At 42.5% G+C, this 23,658-nt stretch overlaps 1 protein-coding gene across 1 annotated transcript in view; it reads left to right on the top strand.

Moving 5' to 3' along the window:
- The first annotated feature begins 1,846 nt into the window (after positions 1-1,846).
- Sel1l (SEL1L adaptor subunit of ERAD E3 ubiquitin ligase) overlaps positions 1,847-23,658 on the top strand; it is a 64,798-nt gene continuing 42,986 nt past the window's right edge. Inside the window, exons 1-3 of the mRNA XM_008828663.3 lie at positions 1,847-2,041; positions 9,234-9,271; positions 10,187-10,418. Of these exons, the coding sequence (XP_008826885.1) occupies positions 1,972-2,041; positions 9,234-9,271; positions 10,187-10,418 (340 nt within the window). The 5' untranslated portion in view covers positions 1,847-1,971. The remainder of the gene's footprint in view (positions 2,042-9,233; positions 9,272-10,186; positions 10,419-23,658) is intronic.

Genomic DNA, 23,658 nt, shown 5'->3' with positions numbered 1-23,658 from the left:
GGAATTGGAATTATGGGCAGTTGTTAGCTGCCATGTGGGTGCTGGGAGACAAATCCAAGTCTTTTGCAAGAGTAGCTGTGCTCTTAACCACTGAACCATCTCTCCAGTCCTGTAAGCTTTTTTTTTTTTTTTTTTTTTTTTTTTTTTTTTTTTTGTCTTTTTGAGACAGGGTCTCCCTGTAACCCCAGCTCTCCTGGAACTCCTATGTAGACCAGGCTGACCTTGAACTCACAAAGATCCGCCTCTGCCTCTGCCTCCCAAGTGCTGGGATTAAAGGCATGCACCACCATGCCCAGCTTGTAAGCTTTTTTCTTTAATACCTGAGTTTTTTGGTTTGGTTTGGTTGGTTGGTTTTTGATGGGGATCTTTTTTTGGTGGTAATGGCAGTGGTTGATTTTTGGTCTTTTGAGGCAGGGTCTCACTATGTAGCCCCATCTAGCCTGGAACTCACTATATAGAACATCCTAGGCTGGCCTAGATCTCAGTTATCCACTAGCCTTGCCTCCCAAGTGCTGGGATTAAAGATGTGTCACCATGCTCAGCAAACAATACCTAAGTTTTTCTTTTTAACTTTAAGAGAAATTTTATTGATCCAAGAATTTCAAACAATGAATTTTTATTATATTCAGACCTCCTCCCCCATCTCTACCCTCAACCTACCACCCCCACAACCACCCCCAACTTTGTGTCTTCTATTTGCAAATGAAAAACCCCATCCATTTTACATAACCTGTTAGTTTTTTTATTTAAGTTTTTAAATGCTTAAAAATTTCACTATAGTTATAGCATTTTTCTCAGTGCTCAGGTCATGTGCAATTCAAATTTTCAAAATATACACTGTGATGCTTAACAACTGTGCCGGACAGCTTCAGTTGTCAACTTGGCATACCTGGGAAAAGGGTGCCTCAATTGGAGAATTTCCTCTATCAGATTGGCCTGTGGGCATGTATGTGAGGCATCTTCTTCTTTGTTGTTGTGGGAAGGCCCAGCCCACTGAGGGTGGTGCCACCACTGAGCAGGTGGTCCTGGATTGTACATAAAGGAGGCTGAGCACAGACAGAGGCCAAAGCCTGTAAGTAGTGTTCCCCTGTGGTCTGTGCTTCAGTTCCTGCCTCCAGGTTCCCTCCCAGCTTAAGTTCCTGTATTGGCTTCCATTAATAATGTGCTGTTACTTGGAAGGGTAAGAGGAAACAAACCCTTTCCTCCCCAAGATGGTTTCAATCAGTGTTTCATTACAGCAAGAAAGTAACTAGGACAACAACCTTACAATTTTTTATTTATTTATTTATTTTTCAGTCTTTTTGAGACAGGGTCTCCCTGTAGCCCCAACTGGCCTGGCACTCGCTATGTAGACCACGCTTGCCTCGCCCTCACAGAGATTCTCCTAGCTCTGCCTCCCAAATGCGGGTATTAAAGGAGTGCGCCACCACCGCGGCCTTTGCAATTTGTTAACCTTATGATACCTGTTCCTTGATATTTATTTTGCTTCAGATGCAAAAGAATCTAGCCCAAGTATTGGTTATATCCTCCTTACTTTTAACAGTCGCCAGGAGCTTGGACGCTTGCCCCATGATGGACTACACTTCCCAATGGCCTCCGCCAAGTGGATCTAATAAAGTGCACTATGGGAGTTGTAGTCCTGAGTAAAGCTCTTTCTCCTAGCCCTTTACTCACGGTCTGATCCAGGAGCTACCAATTAGCTGGGGCCATGTCGGTGAGGTCGTGGTCCAACCCGGAAAGCTGGTGTGAGAAGCTCGCACAATGATTGGCTAATAGGTGAGCTCGGGGGCACGGCCATGAGTGAGGCGGGGCGACCACAGCCATTGGGCAAGGATGCCGGGGCGGCGGGTTGGGATTGGCCGCGCGCTGGGCCAAGGAGGCCTGGGAAGGGGCTAGGAAGGAGCTGGAGCAGGAAAAGCAGCGCCGAGGCGGCGGCGGTAGTGACGGCGGCTCCGAACCTCTGAGGGCAGGATGCAGGTCCGCGTCGGACTGACGCTGCTGCTCTGCGCGGTGCTCCTGGGCTCGGCGGCCGCGTCCTCGGGTCAGTATCCGGCGTCGGGCTGCAGGCCTGAAGCCGCCGCCCCCGACCTGGGTGGGGACCGGGCCGTGGGGCTCCACGGGCTCTGCTCGCTCCTCTCCCTGCCTGTCACTTGCTCTTCCCTGGGGCTGCTGTTGGCCTGGGCCGAAGAGGAGCTGCAGGTAAGGAAGGGGTGGCCACTGCCCACGCTGCTCTCACGCAGCAAACTTTCACGAATGAGCACTGAACTCGGTGGAAAGGCATCCCTGTGCCTGGTTTACACCCGCCCGGCCTTCTCGACCCCCGACGTGGACAGTGCTGGCCACGGTTCTGGAATGGGCTGGGGTTTGTAGTTGACACACCTGGAGCTGTCACTTTGAGAAGAGCAGGGTGGGTCAGGACTAGGATGCTGACAGTGACGTGAATTGCCCAACACCCAAGTGATCCCTGGCCTATAAGGTCTTGTTTTTAAAACGAAGACCGATGTCGTTGTGGCCACTCTCCGGAATCGAGGAAGTGTGACCTCTGTCACAGTGCTTCTGTGTTGCCTGGTGTGTATTGATAGTCATTTTGCTGTTTTCAAGAAAGGCTTGGTTCTTTAAAAATGAGTCGAAAATAGTTTCACCTTATTCTGGATAGAAATTCGTGTGCTTTTGATAAATTTTTTTTTTCCAACCAGCTGGCCTATACTCTTCCTAAAAATTATTTCCCTTTTGAATGTTTTACCTGCCTACATCAGAAAATGTATTAGCTTGGAAATGTTTATTTTAAAAATACTTGGAATGCCTAAGTAGATAAACATTGGATGCAGTAAAACATTGAGATTTTAACCCATTTCAGTTTAAAAGACAGCTGTTCAGTGGATTTAAAATTTTTTGGAACAGTGCAAAATATAAATGTCAACCTTTTTTGGCAACAGAAAATTTCACAGATGGTTATTTGAATCCCCAAATTATCTGTCCTAGTTGTAAATGAAAGCCATAACATTATCCTATTTCTAAAATAAGAGATCTAAACCAAAATTCTGCCCACGTAGTGTTTGGTGACATCATTTCAAAAGCAACAAATTCATGCCAATCACCTGATTGCCAACATCATGCTTGAGAGCCATCATGCTCCTTTTGAGGGGATACTTTGTGGTCATGATCGACTCTTTAAAGACGATGTAGTACTTGTTTCTTGCGGCAGTTTTAGCTGTTATTTGTCCAAAAGAAGCGTGAAGGATGACTGTTGAGTTTCTCGGGTAAAGTACCTGATGGACTGTGGACCACTAGCAACAGAATTCTCCTACGACTTTGTTAAGAATTCAGTTTTAGGTCTAGAATATGCCAGATACCAGCTCCGTGATTCTTCACACTAAACTTTGAAGATTTCAGTAATGAAAGAACATAATGGCTATTCCTCTGAAGTTCAGTTTGCAGAGTGTGAAGAGGGTTACAGCATTGCAAATTTTCCTACGTCTTCCTCTGACTATATCCTGTATAACTCGAGCCCTGGGTCATAGGAAATGATATTTGAAGATCACCAGTTGAGATTCTTAGGATGTTATAGTAAAAGACTGTTAACACTGATGTTAAGTCTTAGGGTTGTAGTCATGTAAGCAGACTACTGAGTTTAAGAAATGTCTACTCTGATTTCCATCACAGTGAAAGGGTGCCAAAGCATTTCTCTGGTACAGGCAGAAACTTGGCCAGAGCTACAATATAAAAGTCATGATGAGGGGCTGGAGAAATGGCTCAGTGGTTAAGAACACTGACTGTTCTTGCAGAAGACCCGGGTTTGAATCCCAGAACCCACATGGCAGCTAACAACTGTCCATAACTCCAGTCCCAGGGAATCCAACAGTCTTTTCTGTCCTCTGCGGGCATTGCACAACACGGGTGCACTTATCTAGATGCAGGCAATATACACATAAAATAAAAGTAATAAAATATTTTTTTAAATCATGATGAAAGATAGTAAAGACCAATCAACCCCCCCTCATCCACAAGTTCCACATTGTCGGATTCAACCAAACTAAGATGGAAAATACCTGGAGGGAAAAAGGTTTATGTACTTAAACATGTGTGGACTTTTTATTCTTGTCATTATTTCCTAAACAGTATAATAATTAATTGTATGGCATTTACCTTGTACTTGATAAAAGTAAGAAGTGGCATAGGTTATGTGTAAATACTGTTCTATTTAATATAAGAGACTTTGCCACCCTTGGATTTTGTAACCATGAGATATCTAGGGTTAGGACATCCTAGGTGTTGGAGAGCCAGGCATCTGGGTAGACCAAGAGACATCTCTTTTCTGCTCTCATGAAGTTCAAATATCATCAAACGTGCTGTAAAGCTTTATAAACCAAAGGCTTGGATTTTTTAGTTCACCATTTCATTCATTAAAGCACTTAGGATTTTAACCTCAACTTTAAAATTTAGATTTAAAGCTTTGCTCTTAAATAGGTTTTTTATGGTAATTTTGTGTTTAATATTAATGGTATCCAGAACAGGCTGAACTTATAACCAGGTAATTCTGTCACTGTTAGTAAACATCATCTAATACTGTAAACATCATCTAATAAATTGGTTTGGAGACATGTGAAAGTATAGTACTTACATTAAAAATGTTTTCTCAGCCGGGTGTGGTGGCGCACACCTGTAGTCCCAGCACTTGGGAGGCAGAGGCAGGCAGATCTCTGTGAGTTCAAGGACAGCCTGGTCTACATAGTGAGTTCCAGGACAGCTGGGGCTACAGGGAGACCCTGCTTCAAAACGATAGAAAAAAAATATGTTTTCTTGCCAGGCATGGTGGCGCATGCCTTTAATCCCAGCACTTGGGAGGCAGAGGCAGGCGGATCTTTGTGAGTTCAAGGCCAGCCTGGTTTATATAGTGAGTTCCAGGACAGCTGGGGCTACAGGGAGACCCTGTCTCAAAAAGAAAAAAAAAAAAAGTTTTCTTTTCCTTGTGGATGAAAACATTGAAAAGAGAGCGAAAAGTTATTTCTCCTTCATTTTCTCAAAATTACAGTGAAAGACTATCATTTTTTCTCTTTAGAAATGGGAGTGTAAGGGGCTGGAGAGATGGCTCAGCAAGTTAATAACATTGACTGTTCTTGCAGAAGATCCGGGTTCAAATCCCAGCACCCACATGGCAGCTAACAACTGTCCATAACTCCAGTTCCAGGGAATCCAACAGCCTCTTCTGTCCACCGTGGGCATTGTGCAACATGGGTGCACTTACTTACATGCAGGCATAACACTCGTACACATAAAATAAAAATAATAAAAGTATTTCAAAAAAGAAATGGGAGTGTAGCTTGTTGGTGCCTTTTTGTAGGAGGCCCTGGGTTCAGTAGAAATGGTCAGGGAGAGACTGAGAGAACATGAGGATGAGTGTTGTAGTCTACGTTAGACACCTTGCTGGGTGTTTCAGGTAAGTTATTCAGAGAGCAGTTTTTAGATAGCTGAGGATGTTCAGTTTTGCTGTTTTGGTTCTTACAACATTGTAAAACTGCAGGATACGTGGTATCCCTTTTGACAGATTGAGAAAATAGAGGCTGAGCAAGCTTTTGATGCTGAACCTTGTTGTCCAAATACATATGTGGAAAAACCAGGTCTCAAATTTAACTTTCCAAGCCTCCAAGCCTCAGAGTTGGGGAAGTTTAGAATCAGGAATTCCCTAGGATCCACACCTGTCTTCAGCAAAGTGGCAAAGTGAAAACGGGATGGCTGATCGCTTTTCACTAAACTCATTGCACTTTTTAATGTGCATGACAGATGGTAAAATGAGTTTGTAATGATAGCCTTTCCTTGACAAAACCTGCCTAATAGTTTGCAGCTTTATAAAGTAGTATAATAAAAACGAAAATCGATCTTTTTGCTAAGAAAGATACATAGTTAGTAGTTTGACAGATTTTAGATGTGATACTCAAGAGAAATTCAGAACTCTTTGTTGCATTCTTCTACATTTTTTTTGTTACTTAATATTTACTTCTGCCTGATAAAAAGCATTACTGTGTACTTTCTCTTTATGCCTGACTTCGCTGTCTTTAATCTTTACCTGAAAACTACATATCAGAAGTGATTAGAGTTATAAAAACTTTTTTAAAGGTGTTCGTGAATATCTCTTGAAAAGAGAAAATAGCCATCTCTAAGGCTACCATGTGGGGGATGTTTTCCCAGTTTAGTAACTGAGAAAGAATTCTTTTGTTGACCAGGTCTTGGTAGCATATTCTCCTAGTTGGTGAAAGAGAGAAAAGCATGATGCAATTCACATGAAACCACTCTGATGTCACAAGGCTTTTCTCCTGGAGTTAAAAACACATTTTGCTCCTCTGATGCCTAACAGTTTGCAATGTTTCAAATGTCTTTGCCTACATTTATTTATAGGTATCAATATTATTTACTTACTAGCTACCTATATGACCATGTAATAAGGTTAAGCCTTAGCAATTTACTATTGCAGCTAGTCCAAAGGTCCAGAGTATCCAGATGTATCGTATATGAATTTGCATGCTTGATGCCTGATCCTCAAATATTAAGTAGTCGGTATTTGTGATTAAGCACATTTGTACTTACAACTTTGATGCATAATAGAGATTGATCCCCCCCCATGGGATTTGAACCATCTGTTAGAACTTCAAGAAGTTAGGAGGAAAGATTGTTAATTAATGGATATCACCACCAAAATGGTATGGGTGGGCACTGTGGGCCTAATGCATACCATACCTTTGCTCCTCAAAACTTGCCAGAAATAAAACATTTGGAAGATAATCTCAAAGCAAGTGAGTGCAAAAAGTAGCCATCATTTAAGTTTTCCTTGAATTGACAGCACTGTTGCATATGGCAGACCTTCACTGGTAGACTGTTTTTCTCAGATACTCAAAACAAATATTATGAAATAAGAGTTGCATATTTTGTACATGAACTGATTATACTTCTTAAAATCAATTGAATATTTTGATAATAAAGCTCTAAAGTATGTTTTTATTATAAGTTACAAACAGGACATAACCATCTGAAGTAAAATTCCAAATTTTCTAATAAAAAACAAATTGTTTTCACTGGGGAAGAGACAGTAGATTAAAAAAATTAATTAAAAATGGTTTCCTAGAATTGTATTGTTAATTTCTCATATAGTTTATGGGGAAGAGAACACTAAATCCTGCTGCAGCATAAACTCAGGTAATTTTAAGATCAAAAAGGAAACCTGATGATTACCTGGGAGTTTTCTTTAAGTTGGCAGTGACTACAAAAATCAAACATTTGCTCCTGGGCGTTGTCTTGTTGCTTGCTTCTATAAAGCAGGAAAAAGGGTAACAGGCACATAGACTGGAAGAAATTGCCAGAAAACATGGAAAGAATGACAAAAGAATAATTATGTTATCAACAAAACTGAAGCAACCTGTATGGTGTAAGAAAGGTGTAAATAATGTCTGGGTTCATTTGTTTAAATTCTGTTTTTGGAGACAGGGTCTCCCTGCAGCCCCAGCTGGCCTGGAACTCATTGTGCAGACCAGGCTGGCCTCAGTCTCACAGAGATCTGCCTGCTACTGCTTCCTGAATGCTCAGATTAAAGGTGTGCACCACACGCCCAGCCAGATTCTTTTTTTTTTTTTTTTTTGGTGTTTTTGAGACAGGGTCTCCCTGTAGCCCAAGCTGTCCTGGAACTCACTATGGAGACCAGGCTGGCCTTGAACTATTGATTTCTTTTTTTTGTAAAAGTATATATATATAGTGTTTTGCCTGCATGTATGTGTGTGCTGCATGCATGCCTGGTGCCAGTGGAGGGCAAAAGAAGGTGTTGAATTTCCTGGAACTGGAGTTGTAAGCCACCATGTAGTCCATCTGACCATTCCCTGCCCACCTTTTTTAAAGGCAGCTATTGATTTTTAGTCTTTCTGAGACAGGGTCTCCCTGTAGCCCCAGCTGGCCTGGAACTCCCTATGTAGATCAGGCTGGCATTGAACTCACAGAGATCCACTTGTCTCTGCCTCCTGAGTGCTGGGGATAAAGGCATACACCACTATGCCCAGCTTAAGGCAGCTATTGATTTTTAATGAATAACCTTGGTAAAAGATTGTATTAGTTACTTTTTTTTTCTTTTGGTTTTTTATTTGTTTTTGTATTAGTTACTTTTCTGTCGCTGTGATAACACATGCTGACCAAGGCAACTTACAGAAGGAAGAGTTTATTTGAGCTTATGGTTCCAGGGTAAGGGTCTATAATGGTGGGGGAGGCATGGCGGAGGTTGATGACCCGAGCAGAAAGCTGAGCAATCACACTACAAGCAGGCAGAGGAAGCAGAGCAAGACAGGAAATCCAGCAAGGCTTGAGAACTCTTAAAGCCCACCCCTAGTGACCCCAGTGACATGCTTCCTCCAGCAAGGCCACACCTAAAGCCTCCCCTGACAGCACCACCAACTGGGGACAAAATGTCCAAAATGGACATTCTTATTCAAACTACCACAGTGGTGTATGATAATAGTTCAGTGCTACTTTTGACCCATGGCTGTCTGGTTATCTCTGTAGTAGAGTACACCACAGATCTCAACAAATTTATCTAAATATATTTTCAACCCTGCTGAAAAATAATAACAATTATTTGTTCTCACCCTTGGTAGCATTATTGAATCAAAAAATGCTGATTAATATCAAAATAAACTGAGGTTACTCAACATCTAACAGCAGCGAAACCAGCAGGTGAAGACCTGGAATGTGAAATCACAGATTTATTTTTATTAACTTAGATGGAATCTGAAGAAGGGATTGGTTGGGGAAAGTCAGAGGGAGGGCCTTCGGTTTCCTATGTGGAAAAAGAAAATTTTTCCTTCACTTACTCTTTTGTGAAGTTGCTGAATACAGTCAGTTTTCAAATAATTATAGGTTTATTTATCCAGTAGCTGGTTATTACCTGGTTTTTGTTTGTTTTGAGACAGGGTCTCCCTGTAGGCCCAGCTGTCCTGAAACTATCTAGACCAGGCTGGCCTTGATCTCACAGAGATCCGCCAGCCTCTGCCTCCACAGTGCTGGGATTAAAGGCTTGCGCCACAAGGCCCAGCTTATTTGTTGTATATCTGTTCTTCCTTCCAAGTTTCTTCACATACAATTCTTAAAATTCCTGAGCTCTTCTGCTAGATGGGGAAGGATAGCATCTTTTGTATACTAATGCTTTCTAATATTTGTAATTCCCAATAAAAAAGATAATTTATCTTAAAATTTCTTTGCAGATGATGAAAGTGACCGGGATGAATCCTTAGATTCCAAGGTGGGTACTGAAATTTTACACTGACTCAGTTAAAAGTAGGGACTTATGTTCCTTAGAAAGGACATATTATTACTTTTGAGTAACAATTCAATTAAAAGGAAGACAGAGATCTCAATATTAATTCTAGCTCTTTTCATTAAACACTGATCTGAGCGAATAGCAGGATTTCCTTTAAGGGTGCTTCAGTCAGGGTTAATGTCCACTTGAGTTTGAGTATACTGTGTGGATGGGTGTGCCTCCACACAAAAGCTTTGTTCAGTAACATGTTTTTTACTTGAAGAGAGATTGATTTTAATCCTCCTTTTTTATTTGGACAGTCTCATGTGGCTCAGGCTACTTCAAACTAACTATATAGCTGAGGATAACCCAGATCTTCTCACCCCCCTGCCTCTACCTCCCAAACCTGGGATTTCAGATGTAACCACCACACCCACTTTTATTCCCTTTTTAATTTTGAAGATCTAACATCTGCCATATTTCCACTTATATAGTTTTTTACTCTAAGCACTTAATGCACTTCCTCATTAGTTAATTAAATATAGCTGATTTTCATATATCCAAGAAATCGCACTACTTATGAACGCTAATCTCTAGATTCTATGGAATAGAGATAAAACACGAAGTCATAATAGAGTGTTATCAAGGGGAAGTTTAAGGTAGGGTGAGTTTGTAGAAGGAAGATCTAATTGTGATGTTCAAGATTAAAGCAGACTTGTGGGAAAGTAACATCCAAGCTGAAATTCAAGGTAAGGTAGTGAAGGCCTACAGTGAGCACATCACACAGCCTATAGCAAGGTGAGAGTCTGACATGACAGGGAGCTGAAAGCTCCTTGTAGGTTGGTCAGACAAATGGTGAGATTGGGCTACAAGGAGTCTTTGTACAGTTGATGACTGACAGGTGCCTTATGTTCTTAGAGCTCTTTGCCAACGGATGAGTCGGTGAAGGACCACACCACCACAGGCAGAGTAGTCGCTGGCCAGATATTCCTTGATTCAGAGGAATCAGAATTAGAATCCCCCCTTCAAGATGAGGAAGACAGCCTCAAGATCCAGGAGGAGGTCAGTGTCACTGAAGAAGTCAGCTTTCTGGAATCTGCAAGTCCAGACAGCAAGGACTATGAAGAACCAAAGAAAGTACGGAAGCCAGGTAGTCTGGACGTCTCGTTTGATTTTGCCTGATTTAGGAAAAAGACAAATTCTTAAAAATCTAGGGAGTGTAGACATGCCGGGGGTGGTGGATCTTACTGGTTCACCATGTAGAAAGTGCAGAGTACAGTTTTACAGGATTTTAGTATATCAGTTTGGATCACTGTTCAAATTTGATGTTACATGACCTGAATTCACTAGATAAAATTGCATGTATTTTATACTAATATCCCACTGGCTGACCTGGAACTTGTGTAGACCAGGCTGGACTGGAACTCCCAGAGATCCGTCTGCCTCTGCCTCCTGAGTGCTGAGATTAAAGGTATGCACTACTACACCTGGCTCCTCTGAGAAAAATTCTTAAGTAATCTGTCAGTGATACACACAAAAGAAACAGAATTGTGAACATGTTGTTGGGTTGCAGAGCTGTGTTGGGATTTTTACTATTGTAGCCTCTTCAAGTAGCCTTTGTAGCCTTTGCCCCCATCCAGGTCATTGGATTTGCATCTGTGTCTTTCCTTCTCTAGTTGAAACTTCCCTAAGCGTTCAGCCTCTTCTCACCTGCTTGACACTTCCTTTAAATCTGAAAGCAGACCTTCCTCACTACACACTGTGCTAAATGTCTTTTTTAAAAACAGGGAGCCACTGTGCCTTGTCCTGCCACCTTTATTACCTCACAGATGACTGAGCACCACAGCACCCTTCAGCATTATCTGTCGGGATTCTGTCCCGCTTGGAACTTTAAAACATCAGGTTCATTTTTTTTTATTATAAATATACCATAATCATTAATAGAAAAATGAATTCTAAAAAACTGAAAGCACTTTAATCCCATCAGCTAAAAATAACAACTAACAGCATCCTGGAGAATACTCGTACAGGCTTTTTCATAGGTGTACAAATAGTTTGAAGAAAATTAAATTGGGTCAAAATAGGTAAATGCTATTTTGTACCTGCCATTCTGCACTTAAAAGTTTATCATGAGCATTCCCTTGTATTTATTATTATTTTGCAATTTGATAATTAATGACTATAAATAACTGTGCTGATTTACAGTAGCTTAGAAATAGGCTGATTGAGGGCCAGGCAAATGGCTCAGTGGGTAAAAGCACTTGCCACCAAGCCTGATGACCTGAATTCAATCCTTGGGACACACACTCACAGTAAATTAGATGATAGCTAGATAGATAGACAGACAGACAGATAGATGATAGGTTGATTGCAGTGTTTTGCTAGGAGATATATCTTTGCAGACATCTGTGAAATTTTCTTTAGAATTCTTGAAGTATATTTTCTATAGTGAATATAAATTTAAGAAAAAAGTTTGATACATTCTGTTGTTTTTCCGAGAAGTAATTGTCTGTTTCCTCCAAGCCTCAATTTTTCCTGTATCTCAGCCAACTGTATATTACTGTTTTTTAAAATTTGCCAGATAATTTAGTTTAATTCATCTATTTTTTGTTTATTAGGAATGTTTTGGCAATATGCACAGAAGTAGAGTGTACAGTGCCCCTATGACCCGGCTTTGCCTCAGCAGCGTGCTGCTGCCCTAGCTCCTTTACCACCCACCCATTCAACTTGTATGCCTTTCCCAAAGCACTTTAAGGCGCATTCCACATGCTCTTTGACCTGTGGATGTCTCTCTAAAAGTAAGATTATTTTTTTCCAACAAAATCATACACTTAACTTTTGTTCCTTTATCACCAAATACCTAGACTGTTTGGTTTTCCCACTTGTTTCAAGTGGCTTTTAGAATTGGTTTGTCTGAATCAGTAGCCAAGCCAAGGTTTCCCTGAATCTGTTATAGTTCTCCCACCCTTAATTTTAAGGATCATTTTGATTGTCGAAGGACTAGTGTCCTATTTGCTATGCCGTTTCCCTCCATTTGATCTAGCCAGCTGTATCCACGTAATGTTATTTACCTTGTTCTGTAGTTTGCTGTGTATTCTGTAAGCTGGAAGTTAGCTCTGTGGGATTTTGTACATTTGGTTCTGTCCTTTTACCATCTGTCCTCAGATGGTTGTGCCTTGTGACTATTGCATGGGTGGTGGTTTGTACTTTATGTTGGAGGCAGGTGGTGTGTCTCACCTTTAGTGAAGTTGAGATTCATCCATGAGATGAGAGGTGGTGTCAGCCTGATCCAGCTATCCCGGAGTTGCTCACTGACCTTTTGCCTAGAGGTTGTTTATAAACTGTTTGTTCTCTAGAGGTTATGTATATAAAATGTTTTCTGGACCCTTTATTTCCTCTGGGGTTGCATAGCCAAAGTCCTGACTCTTACCATACCTCCTGTATTTGTCGCCTGAGATACTGCCTCATCAAGTATTTGGAGAAAGCCTTTTTTTTTTCCTCTTGAAATATTTCCAAATTATAAATGTGGGACCTTGTATTTATTTCTTTGCTTTTCTTTTGAGTATTGGGAAGGATATAGGAAGAAAAACAGACAGACCTAAATGATTTTCCTATGCTCACCCAATAAGCCAGTATTTCCCACATTATTAAACAAGTGGATTCTCCAGCAGATGCCATCTGGGTGTCCTCTTATTTAACTCTTAGTTGCCCTCTGCCTGGAGATAGCATCAGATCCCTCAGCTTGAGGACTCAATCCCACAGGACTGCCACCTGCCCCACTTCACCTGCCAGTGTCAAGCCTCAGATGGTTGTGCCTGTGCTTCCAGCAGTCTGTGTAAGTCGGAGTTCCTATGACCCCATCCTTAGGTTCAGTTAATTTGCTATAGCAGTTCACAAAATTCAGGAAAGGACTTAACGCTTTTTTACTTATTATAAAGTGTATTACAAAAGGCCGAGGTGAAGAGCCAGGCAGGAAATGCATAGATTGAGTTACTGGAGAAGGGACACAACTTCATGCCCTCTCTGGGTGTACCATCTTCCTCTGTGCAGTCTGCTGTCGACGTCTAAGAACTCAGTCCTTAAGGGTGTGTGTAGAAGTTGCATTGTGTGAACATCACTGAGTTGTTACCTGAACCTTCAGCTCCTCTGAAGCAGTGGGACTGAACGTTCCAGGCCCCTGACTGCATGGCTGGTTCCCCATTTTGGCTACCTAGGAACCCCCAGCTACCACTCACATTAGTATACAAAAGACACAGCCCCCAAGAGATGTCAGAATTTAGAAGTTGTATGTGAAGAAACTTGAAGGATCTTTATGTACATGTGTTTCACTGTTTCAATTCTTTTTGCTCAAATTATGCCACTTTTGTCTGTGGGGGCATCTGTTTAAGTTGGTGCCTTTCTCCTTTTGACTGAATTCTGCTGATCCTTCGTAGCTTTTTTCAGGTGAGATAATGCATCTCAAACTCATAACTAGAGACTAACTTCAGCCTTTTCTCCAGAGAATCTGGATTCATTTCCATGAGTTAGACTCCACCCGGGCACCAAGAATGTATATTGCTACTGCTCTCTTCCATAGACCTTTTTAGTGGATATTGTTAGGAAGCTTATCATGCATGTACATACATGCAGTGCAAATTAAGTGAGGTAAGATACACGGTTTGCTTACTGAACTTAGAAGAATCAGACTTAAACGGTATCAAACCTGGTACATGTTTTCTTTTAAAAAATTATTTTGATTTATTTCTATTTTATTTTTGTCTTTTTGAGACGGAGTCTCCCTTCCAGCTGGCCTAGAACTTGCTATATAGACCAGGCTAGCCTCAAACTCACAAAGATCTGCCTGCCTCTGCCTCCCAAGTGCTGGGATTAAAGGCATGCACCACGATGCCTAACTATTTTTATTTTATATGTATGAGTGTTGTGCCTACATGAATGTAAGTGTACCTGTGTCATTCCGTACCCATAAAGGACAGAAGAGGGCATCGTATACCCTGGAACTGGAGTTACACACTGTTGTTAGCTGTCATGTCAGTGCTGGCAATAGAACTCAGGTCCTCTGCAAGAGTAGCCAGTGCTCTTAACTGCCAAGCCATCTCTCTAGATCCTGGTTCATATTTTCAAAGATCAAATTATCGCAAGACACAGGCATCACAGCTTTCTGCAGGTACTTTCTTACTTCTGTCTGGGGCGAGCTCTGATCCAGGTCATACTGTATAGGCCCCTAAGGGATGCATGTGGAGTGTCATTTCCACAAAAGAGCTGTTTTGATGAGACGTCTCAAATTTATTCTATGATATTCATATAACTTGGAATATTCTGGGAAGTTGTGCCTACATACACCTCAGGCTTATATAAAAGGAACAGTCTAGACAGATCAAGTCCATCCTGCCAAAGCATTCCAAAAATAAGGACTGTGAGCCTACTAAATACCTTTTAATGTGCTTACCAGCAGATCTGTGCATATTTCTGAGGGAACTGGATCAGGTTGTCTCTGCGTTTTCTGTACCAGTAAAAGGGCAAAACAGATTGGTGATTTCTGATTCTTTTGTCTCTAGCATATATTTTGCTAGGGATTTGAAAGAGTGTTTTAAGTATCACTTGAATAGTTTTCTGTGTTTGGTGATACTAACAACTTCATAAAATTTATATTCACTTGTTCAACTTGTTTTAGTTTTCAGTAATGGCTTAGATTCATTTTAATTTATTTTTAATTTACTAAGATTTATTTTTTATTTTTAATTATGTGTTTGGGTATGTGTATCTGTGTGTTGGTATGTACACGTTAGTGCAGAGCCCATGGAGTCCAGAAAGGGCATCAGATCCCCTGGAACTGGAGTTACAGGTGGTTGTGAGCTGCCTGATGTGGGTGCCAGCAACAGAACTCAGGTCCTCTATAAGAGCATTGTGTGCTAAGCTATCTCTCCAACACCTTTAATTTATTCTGATGTGCTTTTATACATGTTCAATGTGTAACACGAATTGGACCTGCATAGGTTTGTATGTCCCACTCCCTACATTAGATTACATGGCAGTTGCTTCTAAGTCGTTCCTTTTCTTAGCTTCTCCTCATGTTGCTATTGCACTGATCTTTCTGAAACTCTGATTTGAGCCTGTAATTCCATTATTTACAACTGTTTCTCCCCTATTTGCCTTAAGTGATGAAGTACACACTTTTAGTATGGTTCACAGAGCCTTCAGCATCTGGCATGAGCAGCTTCTGTGGCCTCACCTCCCACAGCTCTTCCCCCAAAACATCCTTTTCACAAGTTCTTCAAGTAGACCGTGCAGCTTGTGCTGGACCCTTTCCACGGGTTCTCCTCACTGCTTAAAAATGCCTTCTTTATCTTTACTCTTTTATATTTTTAATTTGTATGTGTACGAGTGTATTACTTACATGTGTGTAAGTGCACCTATGTCTTGCAATGCCACAGTCAGAAAAAGGTGGATCCCCAGAACTGGAGTTACAGATGGTTGTTAGCCACCATGGGGATGCTGAGACTTGAACCCAGGTCCTCTGCAAGTGTGGTCAGTGCTCTTAACCACTGAGCCATCTCTCCAGCCCCTCATCTTCACTCTTAAACAGATTCACCCTGTTTGTGTTCTTCCTTAAACTGAGGTTACTCTTTTGTGATGCTCCTCTACCCGAGGAGAGTTGGGGAACTTCTGTGTGAGAGCTTCCCACTCTCCTCATGTCGGTCCTCTTGTCAGCTGCCAGACCCAGCATCCTTTCTGCTCACAAGCTTCTGGTGGGTTCCTGTCACCTTCAAAATCCAAACTTCTCACCTTTGCTAATAGGGCCTTGCCTCCCTCCAGCTTCACCTTCTGCCACTCCCCTTCACCCATGTGACTCCACCCATGTGACTCTTGAACATTTCACACTGTGTTAGCAAGCCCAAAGGCCATAGCCCCAGGTTCAGTAATTCACTAGGAAGACTCAGAGGACTCAACATGTGGTTGTATTCATAGCTGTTGTTTAATACGGTAATAACTTTATATGTATGGTGGGTGAGATGACACAGCAGGTCTTTACCAGGCACTCATCACCAAGCCTGATGGCCTGAGTTCGATTATGGTAAAGGAAGTTGTCTCTGACCAAGACATGCACATTCTCTCTCTCTCTCTCTCTCTCTCTCTCTCTCTCTCTCTCATATACACACACACACACACATTAGTTAAATTTTTTAAAAATAGTTTTTAAAGTACAAAGAAAAATAGCAAAGGAAAACAATTCAGAGTAAAGTCTATGGGAAATTATGCAAGCTTCCTATGGCATTGTCTCAGGAGAGTCACACAGAATGTCCTTAACTTCCCAGCAATAAGTTACAATAACATGTCAAACATTTTCTACCAGGAAAGCTCATTGATAGACCAGTACCTTGGGCTGGGGCTGATGCAGTACCTAAAGTTTTTAATGGGGTGGGTAAGGTGGCACCGTCTCAGAAGGAAAGCAGGCGTTTACCAAGAATCATACTGTTTGTTTACTTTGAGTAAGCCATTAAGACTTCATGATGGTGGGAGCTCACCAGAAGTCTTAATTTCACACATGCAAAGAAAGGGCAACCCTGGTCAGCAGGCCTTTTCAAGGATAGAATTTAGGCCTGATAATGTTCAGCACAGTCTACTTCCTTGTCATTGGCCCCAGGCATCTCCAGAGCAGATGTGTAAGACCCAGGAGTACTGAGGCCAAACTGCTGCTTTGTCCTTAAGGAGTCCTGCGCTTAGCCAATTGAAACAAATCCTGTTAGTTCTGTTAGTTTTAAGATCTGTTAGGTAGCGAAGTGGCTTCCTCTTTAAGTTTCTGTATTAGCCTTTTTTTTTTTAACCTAGCCCAAAGCATCAATTTAGACACACCTTTATTGTGTTAATGAGTAGAAGCCTTCTGTGGTTGAGGTAGTGTCACAAGAAGTTCCATCCCAGACAGCACACATGATAACCCTGTAAACAGAGTTCTCTGTTGTTGGGAGATGTACCTGTATCCTTAAGCATGATGTACATTAAGTATGATGTGGCCTCCCAGCATGGGTGGCTTGCCCTAGTCTTCCTGGTCCAGTCCTTGGTCTCAGGGGAGCTGCCAGTAGGTTCTACATAGTTGTGCTGTCCATGGCCCTGTCCATCTACCCCATGAATCTGAGACAGATCTGGAGGTTTTCTGTGTTAAAGTGCACAGTCAGGCCATCCTGCCATCTCATGGGCAGCCTGTCAAGTGGATCATAGGCTCAGGAGTGGGAATTTAGTCACCCCACAGCTTGGAAAGGGTCTGGAGAGTTTTCTTTTAGAAAGTGGTAGTAGCATCCAGAAATGTGTTGAAAACAGGGCCCATTAACACCCTCTCTGCTCCCTCTTGCCTCCCCGGTGTGGGAGTTTCACTTTATTTGCTCCATTAGTGAGCAATAAATGGAACTAATGCTTCCATTCAGAAATCATAATTCCACATTTTCAACCAGCCTCTAATGTCTTGCATATCATTTATCTAGAGAGATTGAATCCTAAAGGTACAAGACAGCTTCACAAACCAACATTTTTATATAACTTCACTAGGAAGACATCATGTTCAAAAGCTAGACACAACTAAATCCTGACTTTGGAACACCTTGAGGACAAGCTTGCATATGCTATCACCCTTTCACCCTGATCATTTGTCATTTGGCAGTGCAGGTCTGAGGAGAGCTGTACGGAGTTAAACTTCACTGGGCAGGTAGGTGAGAAGCCAAGCTAGGTTCTCAGTTCATTGCTACAGTGCAGCTGTTGGGGAAAGCAGGCACAAGGGCCACAGGGGGCACAGGGACAACAGCCCTGAGACTTGCTCCATCAGGCATCACATGGGCCTGCCCCAGGTGAGCAGAGGGTCTTGATCTCTGCATTGTGCCCTCTCCCAGTTTACAGCTTTGCGCAATAACCACAAGTCCACAGAGCCATCAGTCACTGTATCAAAAGCACACAGCCAGTCTACAGCTGGATTTCAGGGGGTCCCAGCAGAGAACAGGCTCCTCCCTGTGTGTTTATATATGGCTAGTCAGGCCAGCCAAACCAAGAAGTGAGAACTTTGACAGCCAAGGGCCCCATTAAGTGGTAGGCTAAATGTGCAAGGCCACACGCACCTCATTCCTGTGCATTTGAGCTCATTCCTGCTTCTAATTCTGCACAGCTCCAACAGGGGCTAAAATCCTGTCTCTGGCAGCATTGGGATTTAGCTCAGAATCAAGTCCCTGAAATTAGGGTCTCTGAGCTCAGGATCCAAAAAAAAGCCAGACTTCAGGAGCAAGAGAAGCAGGGTGATTGAGAGCCAGTGATAAGGCAGGCTTTCCTGAGCCTTTTTGGTTCCATCAGTCCTTAGAATCTAAACTGACTCCCTCAAAATGCACTCATCAAGTCGGAAATCATCCATCTTTAAGACCTCACCTTCTCAGTGAAGCCTGGTTTTTTTTGTTGTTGTTTTATTTTTTAATATTTTAGTTTTATTTTATGCGTATGAGTGTATTGCCTGCATGTATGTGAGTGCACCCATGTCGTGCAATGCCGCGGAGGTCAGAAGAGGGCTTCGATCTCCCCTGCAACTGGAGTTAAGGACCATTCGTAGCTGCCATGTGGGTGCTGGGATTCAAACCCGGGTCCTCTGCAAGAGCAGTCAGTGCTCTTAACCTCTGAGCTATCTCTCCAGCCCCGTGAAGCCTGTTTTTTAAAACTCTAAACGTATCTCTGTATCTCCATCTGTAGACCACCTCTTTTTCTTGTCTTCTCTTTAAACTACATAGTGGATAGTCCACATCTTCCATAGCACAAAGCATTAGCTACCAGGACTACTGAGACTTACCGTGGTCCTTCTTTTTTTTTTTTTTTTTTTTTTTTTTTGTCTTTTTGAGACAGGACCTCTCTCAAGGTAGCCCCAGCTGGCCTGGAACTCACTATGTAGACCAGGCTGGCTTGAACACACAAAGATCCACCTGCCTCTGCCTCCTGAGTGCTAGGACTAAAGGCATGTGCCACCACACCCAACTTGACTTACTGTGTTTTCAATTTAAATTCAGTTTAAATTCTAACCCATACTGCTGGAAAGAAGCGAAGAAGTCGTGTCCCGCTAACATTTTCTTTCCCTTGACGAGGTTCCTCTAGCAGTTATAAAATCATAAGAATTTAATATTTTGTATGTTTTTCTGAATTTTTAATTGAATTTTTGTGAATTTCATATAATGTGTTTTGATTACATTTTGAGCCCCTCCCCTATCTGCACCCCTTTTATAGCCCCCCTTCTGGATTTCATATATTCTGTCATGTATGTTAAGGCCTATTGAGGCAAGTTTGTGACCCCCAAATGACCTTTGGTGTGTGTCCATCCACTGGAGCCTGGTTAACCTATTAGCATCACTGTGTTAAAGAAAATGAGGAGCTGGAGAGATGGCTCAGCAGTCAAGAGTACTGACTGCTCTTGTAGAGAACCCAAGTTTGATTCCCAACATTCACATGGTGGCTAACAACCACCTGTAACTCCAGTTCCAGAGGATCTGACGCCCTCTTCTGACTGAGGGCACAGCATGACCCAGGCACACTTACACACATGCAGGCAATAAACTCAACACATAAAATAAAAATAATAAAAAAAGAAAAAAACCAACTCTCCCTCTCCTAGTAGTTACCAGTTGCCAGTGGTTCCCCAGCTAAGACTGGGGCATCTTCCCCGCATTCCCACTTCTGTGCCGGTTTTTGTCTAGTTTGAGCTTGGAATACTAACCACAAAATAAAACTCCACAAAAAGTGTTGTTTTCCCTTTTTCCCCCTCGTAGTTTACTCAGACCCCCATTAATAAGCTCAGTGGTTTTTGTGCAACAGGAGAGCAGCCAGAGAAGATCCTGGCTGGCATGGCATGTAGGAAGGGGGTGGGGAGGCCACTGCAGTGATGACAGTCCACACATGACGGCCCTCCACTCCCATTCCCCTCTCTCTCTCTCTCTCTCTCTCTCTCTCTCTCTCTCTCTGCCCCCCCCCGCCTCCCTCTCCCTCTTGAGATGGTCTCTCACTAACAAGGAGCTCAGTTAAGTAAAACAGGCTGGCTGGCCAGTAAACCCCAGGGATCACCTGGGATTCACCTGGGATTATAAACCATACCACCATACCTGGCTTTTAAACAAAGGTGGTTCTAGGGATCAAACTCAGGTCCTAATGTTTACAAGGCAAGTTCTTTACTAACAGAGCCCCCCCCCCCCCCAAAGAGAGCACAACAGTGCCAACTTTTAATATTTTTTGGCCTAGCCTGAGGAATTTTCTTTTGGGGGAGGGGGTCTTTTTGAGACAGTGTCTCCCTGTAGCCTCAGTTGGTCTGGAACTTGCTATGGAGACCAGGCTGGCCTAGAACTCACAGAGATTTGACTGCTTCTGCCTCCCAAGTGCTGGGTAAAGGCATGAGCCACCACACCTGGCTGCCTGGGGAATTTTAAGGCCCATTTTCTTCCCATGGGAGGATAGAAGAAAAACCAAAGACATCATTTGTCACTGAGCTGCTCTTGTTTTTCACCCTTTCTGTAGCCAGCAGATTAACAGCAGCCAGGGGATCTAAGCCAACTCTCCTGGAGTTGAGCCCATCGTTTTCAGATCCCACAGGTAACTTTTACTCTCATACACATAGCCCCTCAGTTGCTCCCTTGTATCACGATGATTCTAACCCCACCTGGACATGGAGACTTACAGCATCCTATCCCCCTCTTTCCTCTCCCCTCACAGTGCGTTCACCACATTTCAGTGAATCAGAGTCATTCCAACAAATCCCACTTGAGAGACAGTTGTATCAAGGTACCCAAATTCTATCACAAGACATGGTGATTTGCTAGACAGAAACATAGCACTTAGCCATAACATATTATAGCAGAAAGATACAAGCAAAATCAGCAGAAGAAACAGATGCACAGGGCAAAGGGGAAATGACACAAGCTCCTAAGGATCCTTTCCCGGAGGCTCACACGGCCACCAGAGCCTTAGCCAGAAGGCCTGGCTGTGGATTTGAGGACTTGTGGTAAGAGAAAAAGACATACTATATAAACAGAAAAATGGGACGAGAGAATTTCTTAACCTACAACTCCTAAACACTGTTGCAAGTTACAGAAAAGCTGAAACAGAAACCATCTGCTGTGCCTGTTATCTGAATTGGAGACCAACCTTTCCTCCAGGGCTTTGGGGACTGGCCGTTTTTACTCCCTATATGGTGGTCCCTGTGGAGAATTAGAGCTGAAAAAACACTTTCTGTCTAAATCCCAGGTCTCCAAATTTCAATAGTTGGTGTGTCGTGCCCCACCCCCGCCCCCCGCCACAAAGCACACTGTGAAAACAGGTGTGAAGTCTGCCTGCCTACTGGGGAAGTTCCTTCGAAATCTCTGGCCTGGTGTTTTGATTGTATTTGCAGATGCCTAGCACATACCAAAACGCTAGACTCCCAAAAGGAAAACCAGTGTTGAGCATAAACTACTTTTAGGTTTTTTGGTTTTATTTTGTTTTGTTTTTGGTCTTTTTGAGACAGGGTCTCCCTGTAGCCCCAGCTGTCCTGGAATTCACTATGTAGACCAGGCTGGCCTTGAACTCAGAGATTTGCCTGCCTGTGCCTCCCAAGTGCTGGGATTAAAGGTGCATGCCACCACACCTGGCATAAACTACTTTTGTATAAACAAGTGAATCACTTATGTAAATTAGAATGATAATAACACTCTTAAAGGGGGGTGGAGAGATGGCTCAGGAGTTAAAGAGCACTGGCTGCCCTTCAGAGGATCCGAATTCAATTACCAGCACCCAGATGGTGGCTAACAACTATCCTTAACTCCAGTTCCAGGGGATCTGACACCTTCTTCTGGCCTCTGCGGGCTTTTGCACAACACAGATGCACTTACACACTTTCAGGCAAAACACTCATACTCATAAAAATAATTAAAAATTTAAAAAAGAACTCTCCTAAAAATCTCAATTCCCAGAGACCAGCCAGGGACCACCATTATAAGCAGCCTTTCAAAGAATAACAATGTTTACTGTGTTAAGTTTTCTCTGCAAATCTTCTAAGTAAACATTTGTTGAAAATGCATAATAAATGTCCAACAAATAGGAATGAGTACACTGAAGAATACTTGTAGCCATTTAAAATAAAGCATTGTTTGCAAGTGGCAAAAAGCCCTTCAGACTGTGGCAGGAAGCAAGGTTTATTTGAGTCACATAACTAGAGTGCCATAAATAGCAGCGTGGGCCTTTGGCCATCAGGGGCTCCAGTGCTTTCATTCTGCTCAGTCCCCCTAGCAGATGAGCCTCATGCTCACTTGTGTTCCACATGGTCAAGCCTAACAGTGGTGCCCCTCCAGATCCTAGGCTTCCAGGACAGCCTGTATCAGGAGGGCACGAGCCTGCCTAGATGGCAGTAGTAGAACTGCCATTCTGCTGTTTGCCCCCTGGAAGAATGCCAGTGGAGTAGAAACTGAAAATGCTCTCGCATGAAGTAGTTCAGTTACTGTGGTTCTATATTAGTCACGGTTCTCCAGAGAACCAACCAAGGCAGCCCGCTAGCAGAATCTCTTCTTGTTCAGAGAGGCCAGTCTTGGTTGCATTTTGGCCTGACAGGGTAAGGTCTACCCACAGTACAGAGGGGAATCTGCTTACTCAATCTACCAATTTCAATGTTAATCTCATCCAAAGCATCACCTTCCAGAAACATGCAGAATGATGCCACCTTCACATGCAAATCTACTTTCATCACAGATCTGGTATGTGGGTGGGCAGCGATTTTTTTTTTTTTTCTTTCATGTTTGCACATAAAAAGTCTGAAACTTCTTTTTACTGACTTTAGAGTAAAAGAATTTGAAGTGGTAGGTAAAGATGATTGCTTTGTCTTAACACTTTGCATACTGTCCAGTTGTTTGGATTATGTCATGTAAAAACCACGTTTTTTTCCTTACGTTTAAAATAAAAATAAAAAGAAGAAAAACTAAATAGAATAACCGACATCTTTAGCTTGTCAAGTGGCACAAAAGGAATTGAGCTTAAACTTACTAAATGAGGTTCCAAAGGAAGCAAGGTGGTTCAAATGCTCTACCCCTTTGTTGCTTCTGGGGATGGCAGGGAAGGGTGGCTCTTCATCTAGTCAAGAGACTCAACAGAAAGTAGAAGAGAAAGGAAGCTTAGGCAGGGGCCTGCTGCAGTCCTGGCTCTGATGAAAACACCTTTTTTGTTGCTGTTGACCAAAAGCCATTACTCTCCCTCTAAAGGGAGTAAGAGTTATTCTGGACCAAGTATGAGATACCATGGCCTGGGAGCATCAATTGGCATGTCCCAGCATGGGAGCAGTCAGATGAACTTTTTGTAGTCACAGAACAAAAGAAAATCACAAATGAGTGCATTTACCAAGTACATTGATGGGAACATCATGTTAG

The sequence above is a fragment of the Nannospalax galili genome, unplaced genomic scaffold (assembly GCF_000622305.1).
Source record: "Nannospalax galili isolate Female #2095 unplaced genomic scaffold, S.galili_v1.0 scaffold374, whole genome shotgun sequence".
NCBI classification, from domain to species: domain Eukaryota; kingdom Metazoa; phylum Chordata; class Mammalia; order Rodentia; family Spalacidae; genus Nannospalax; species Nannospalax galili.
Note: the sequence above shows the minus strand (reverse complement) of the source record. Positions and strands in the feature narration are given on the sequence as shown.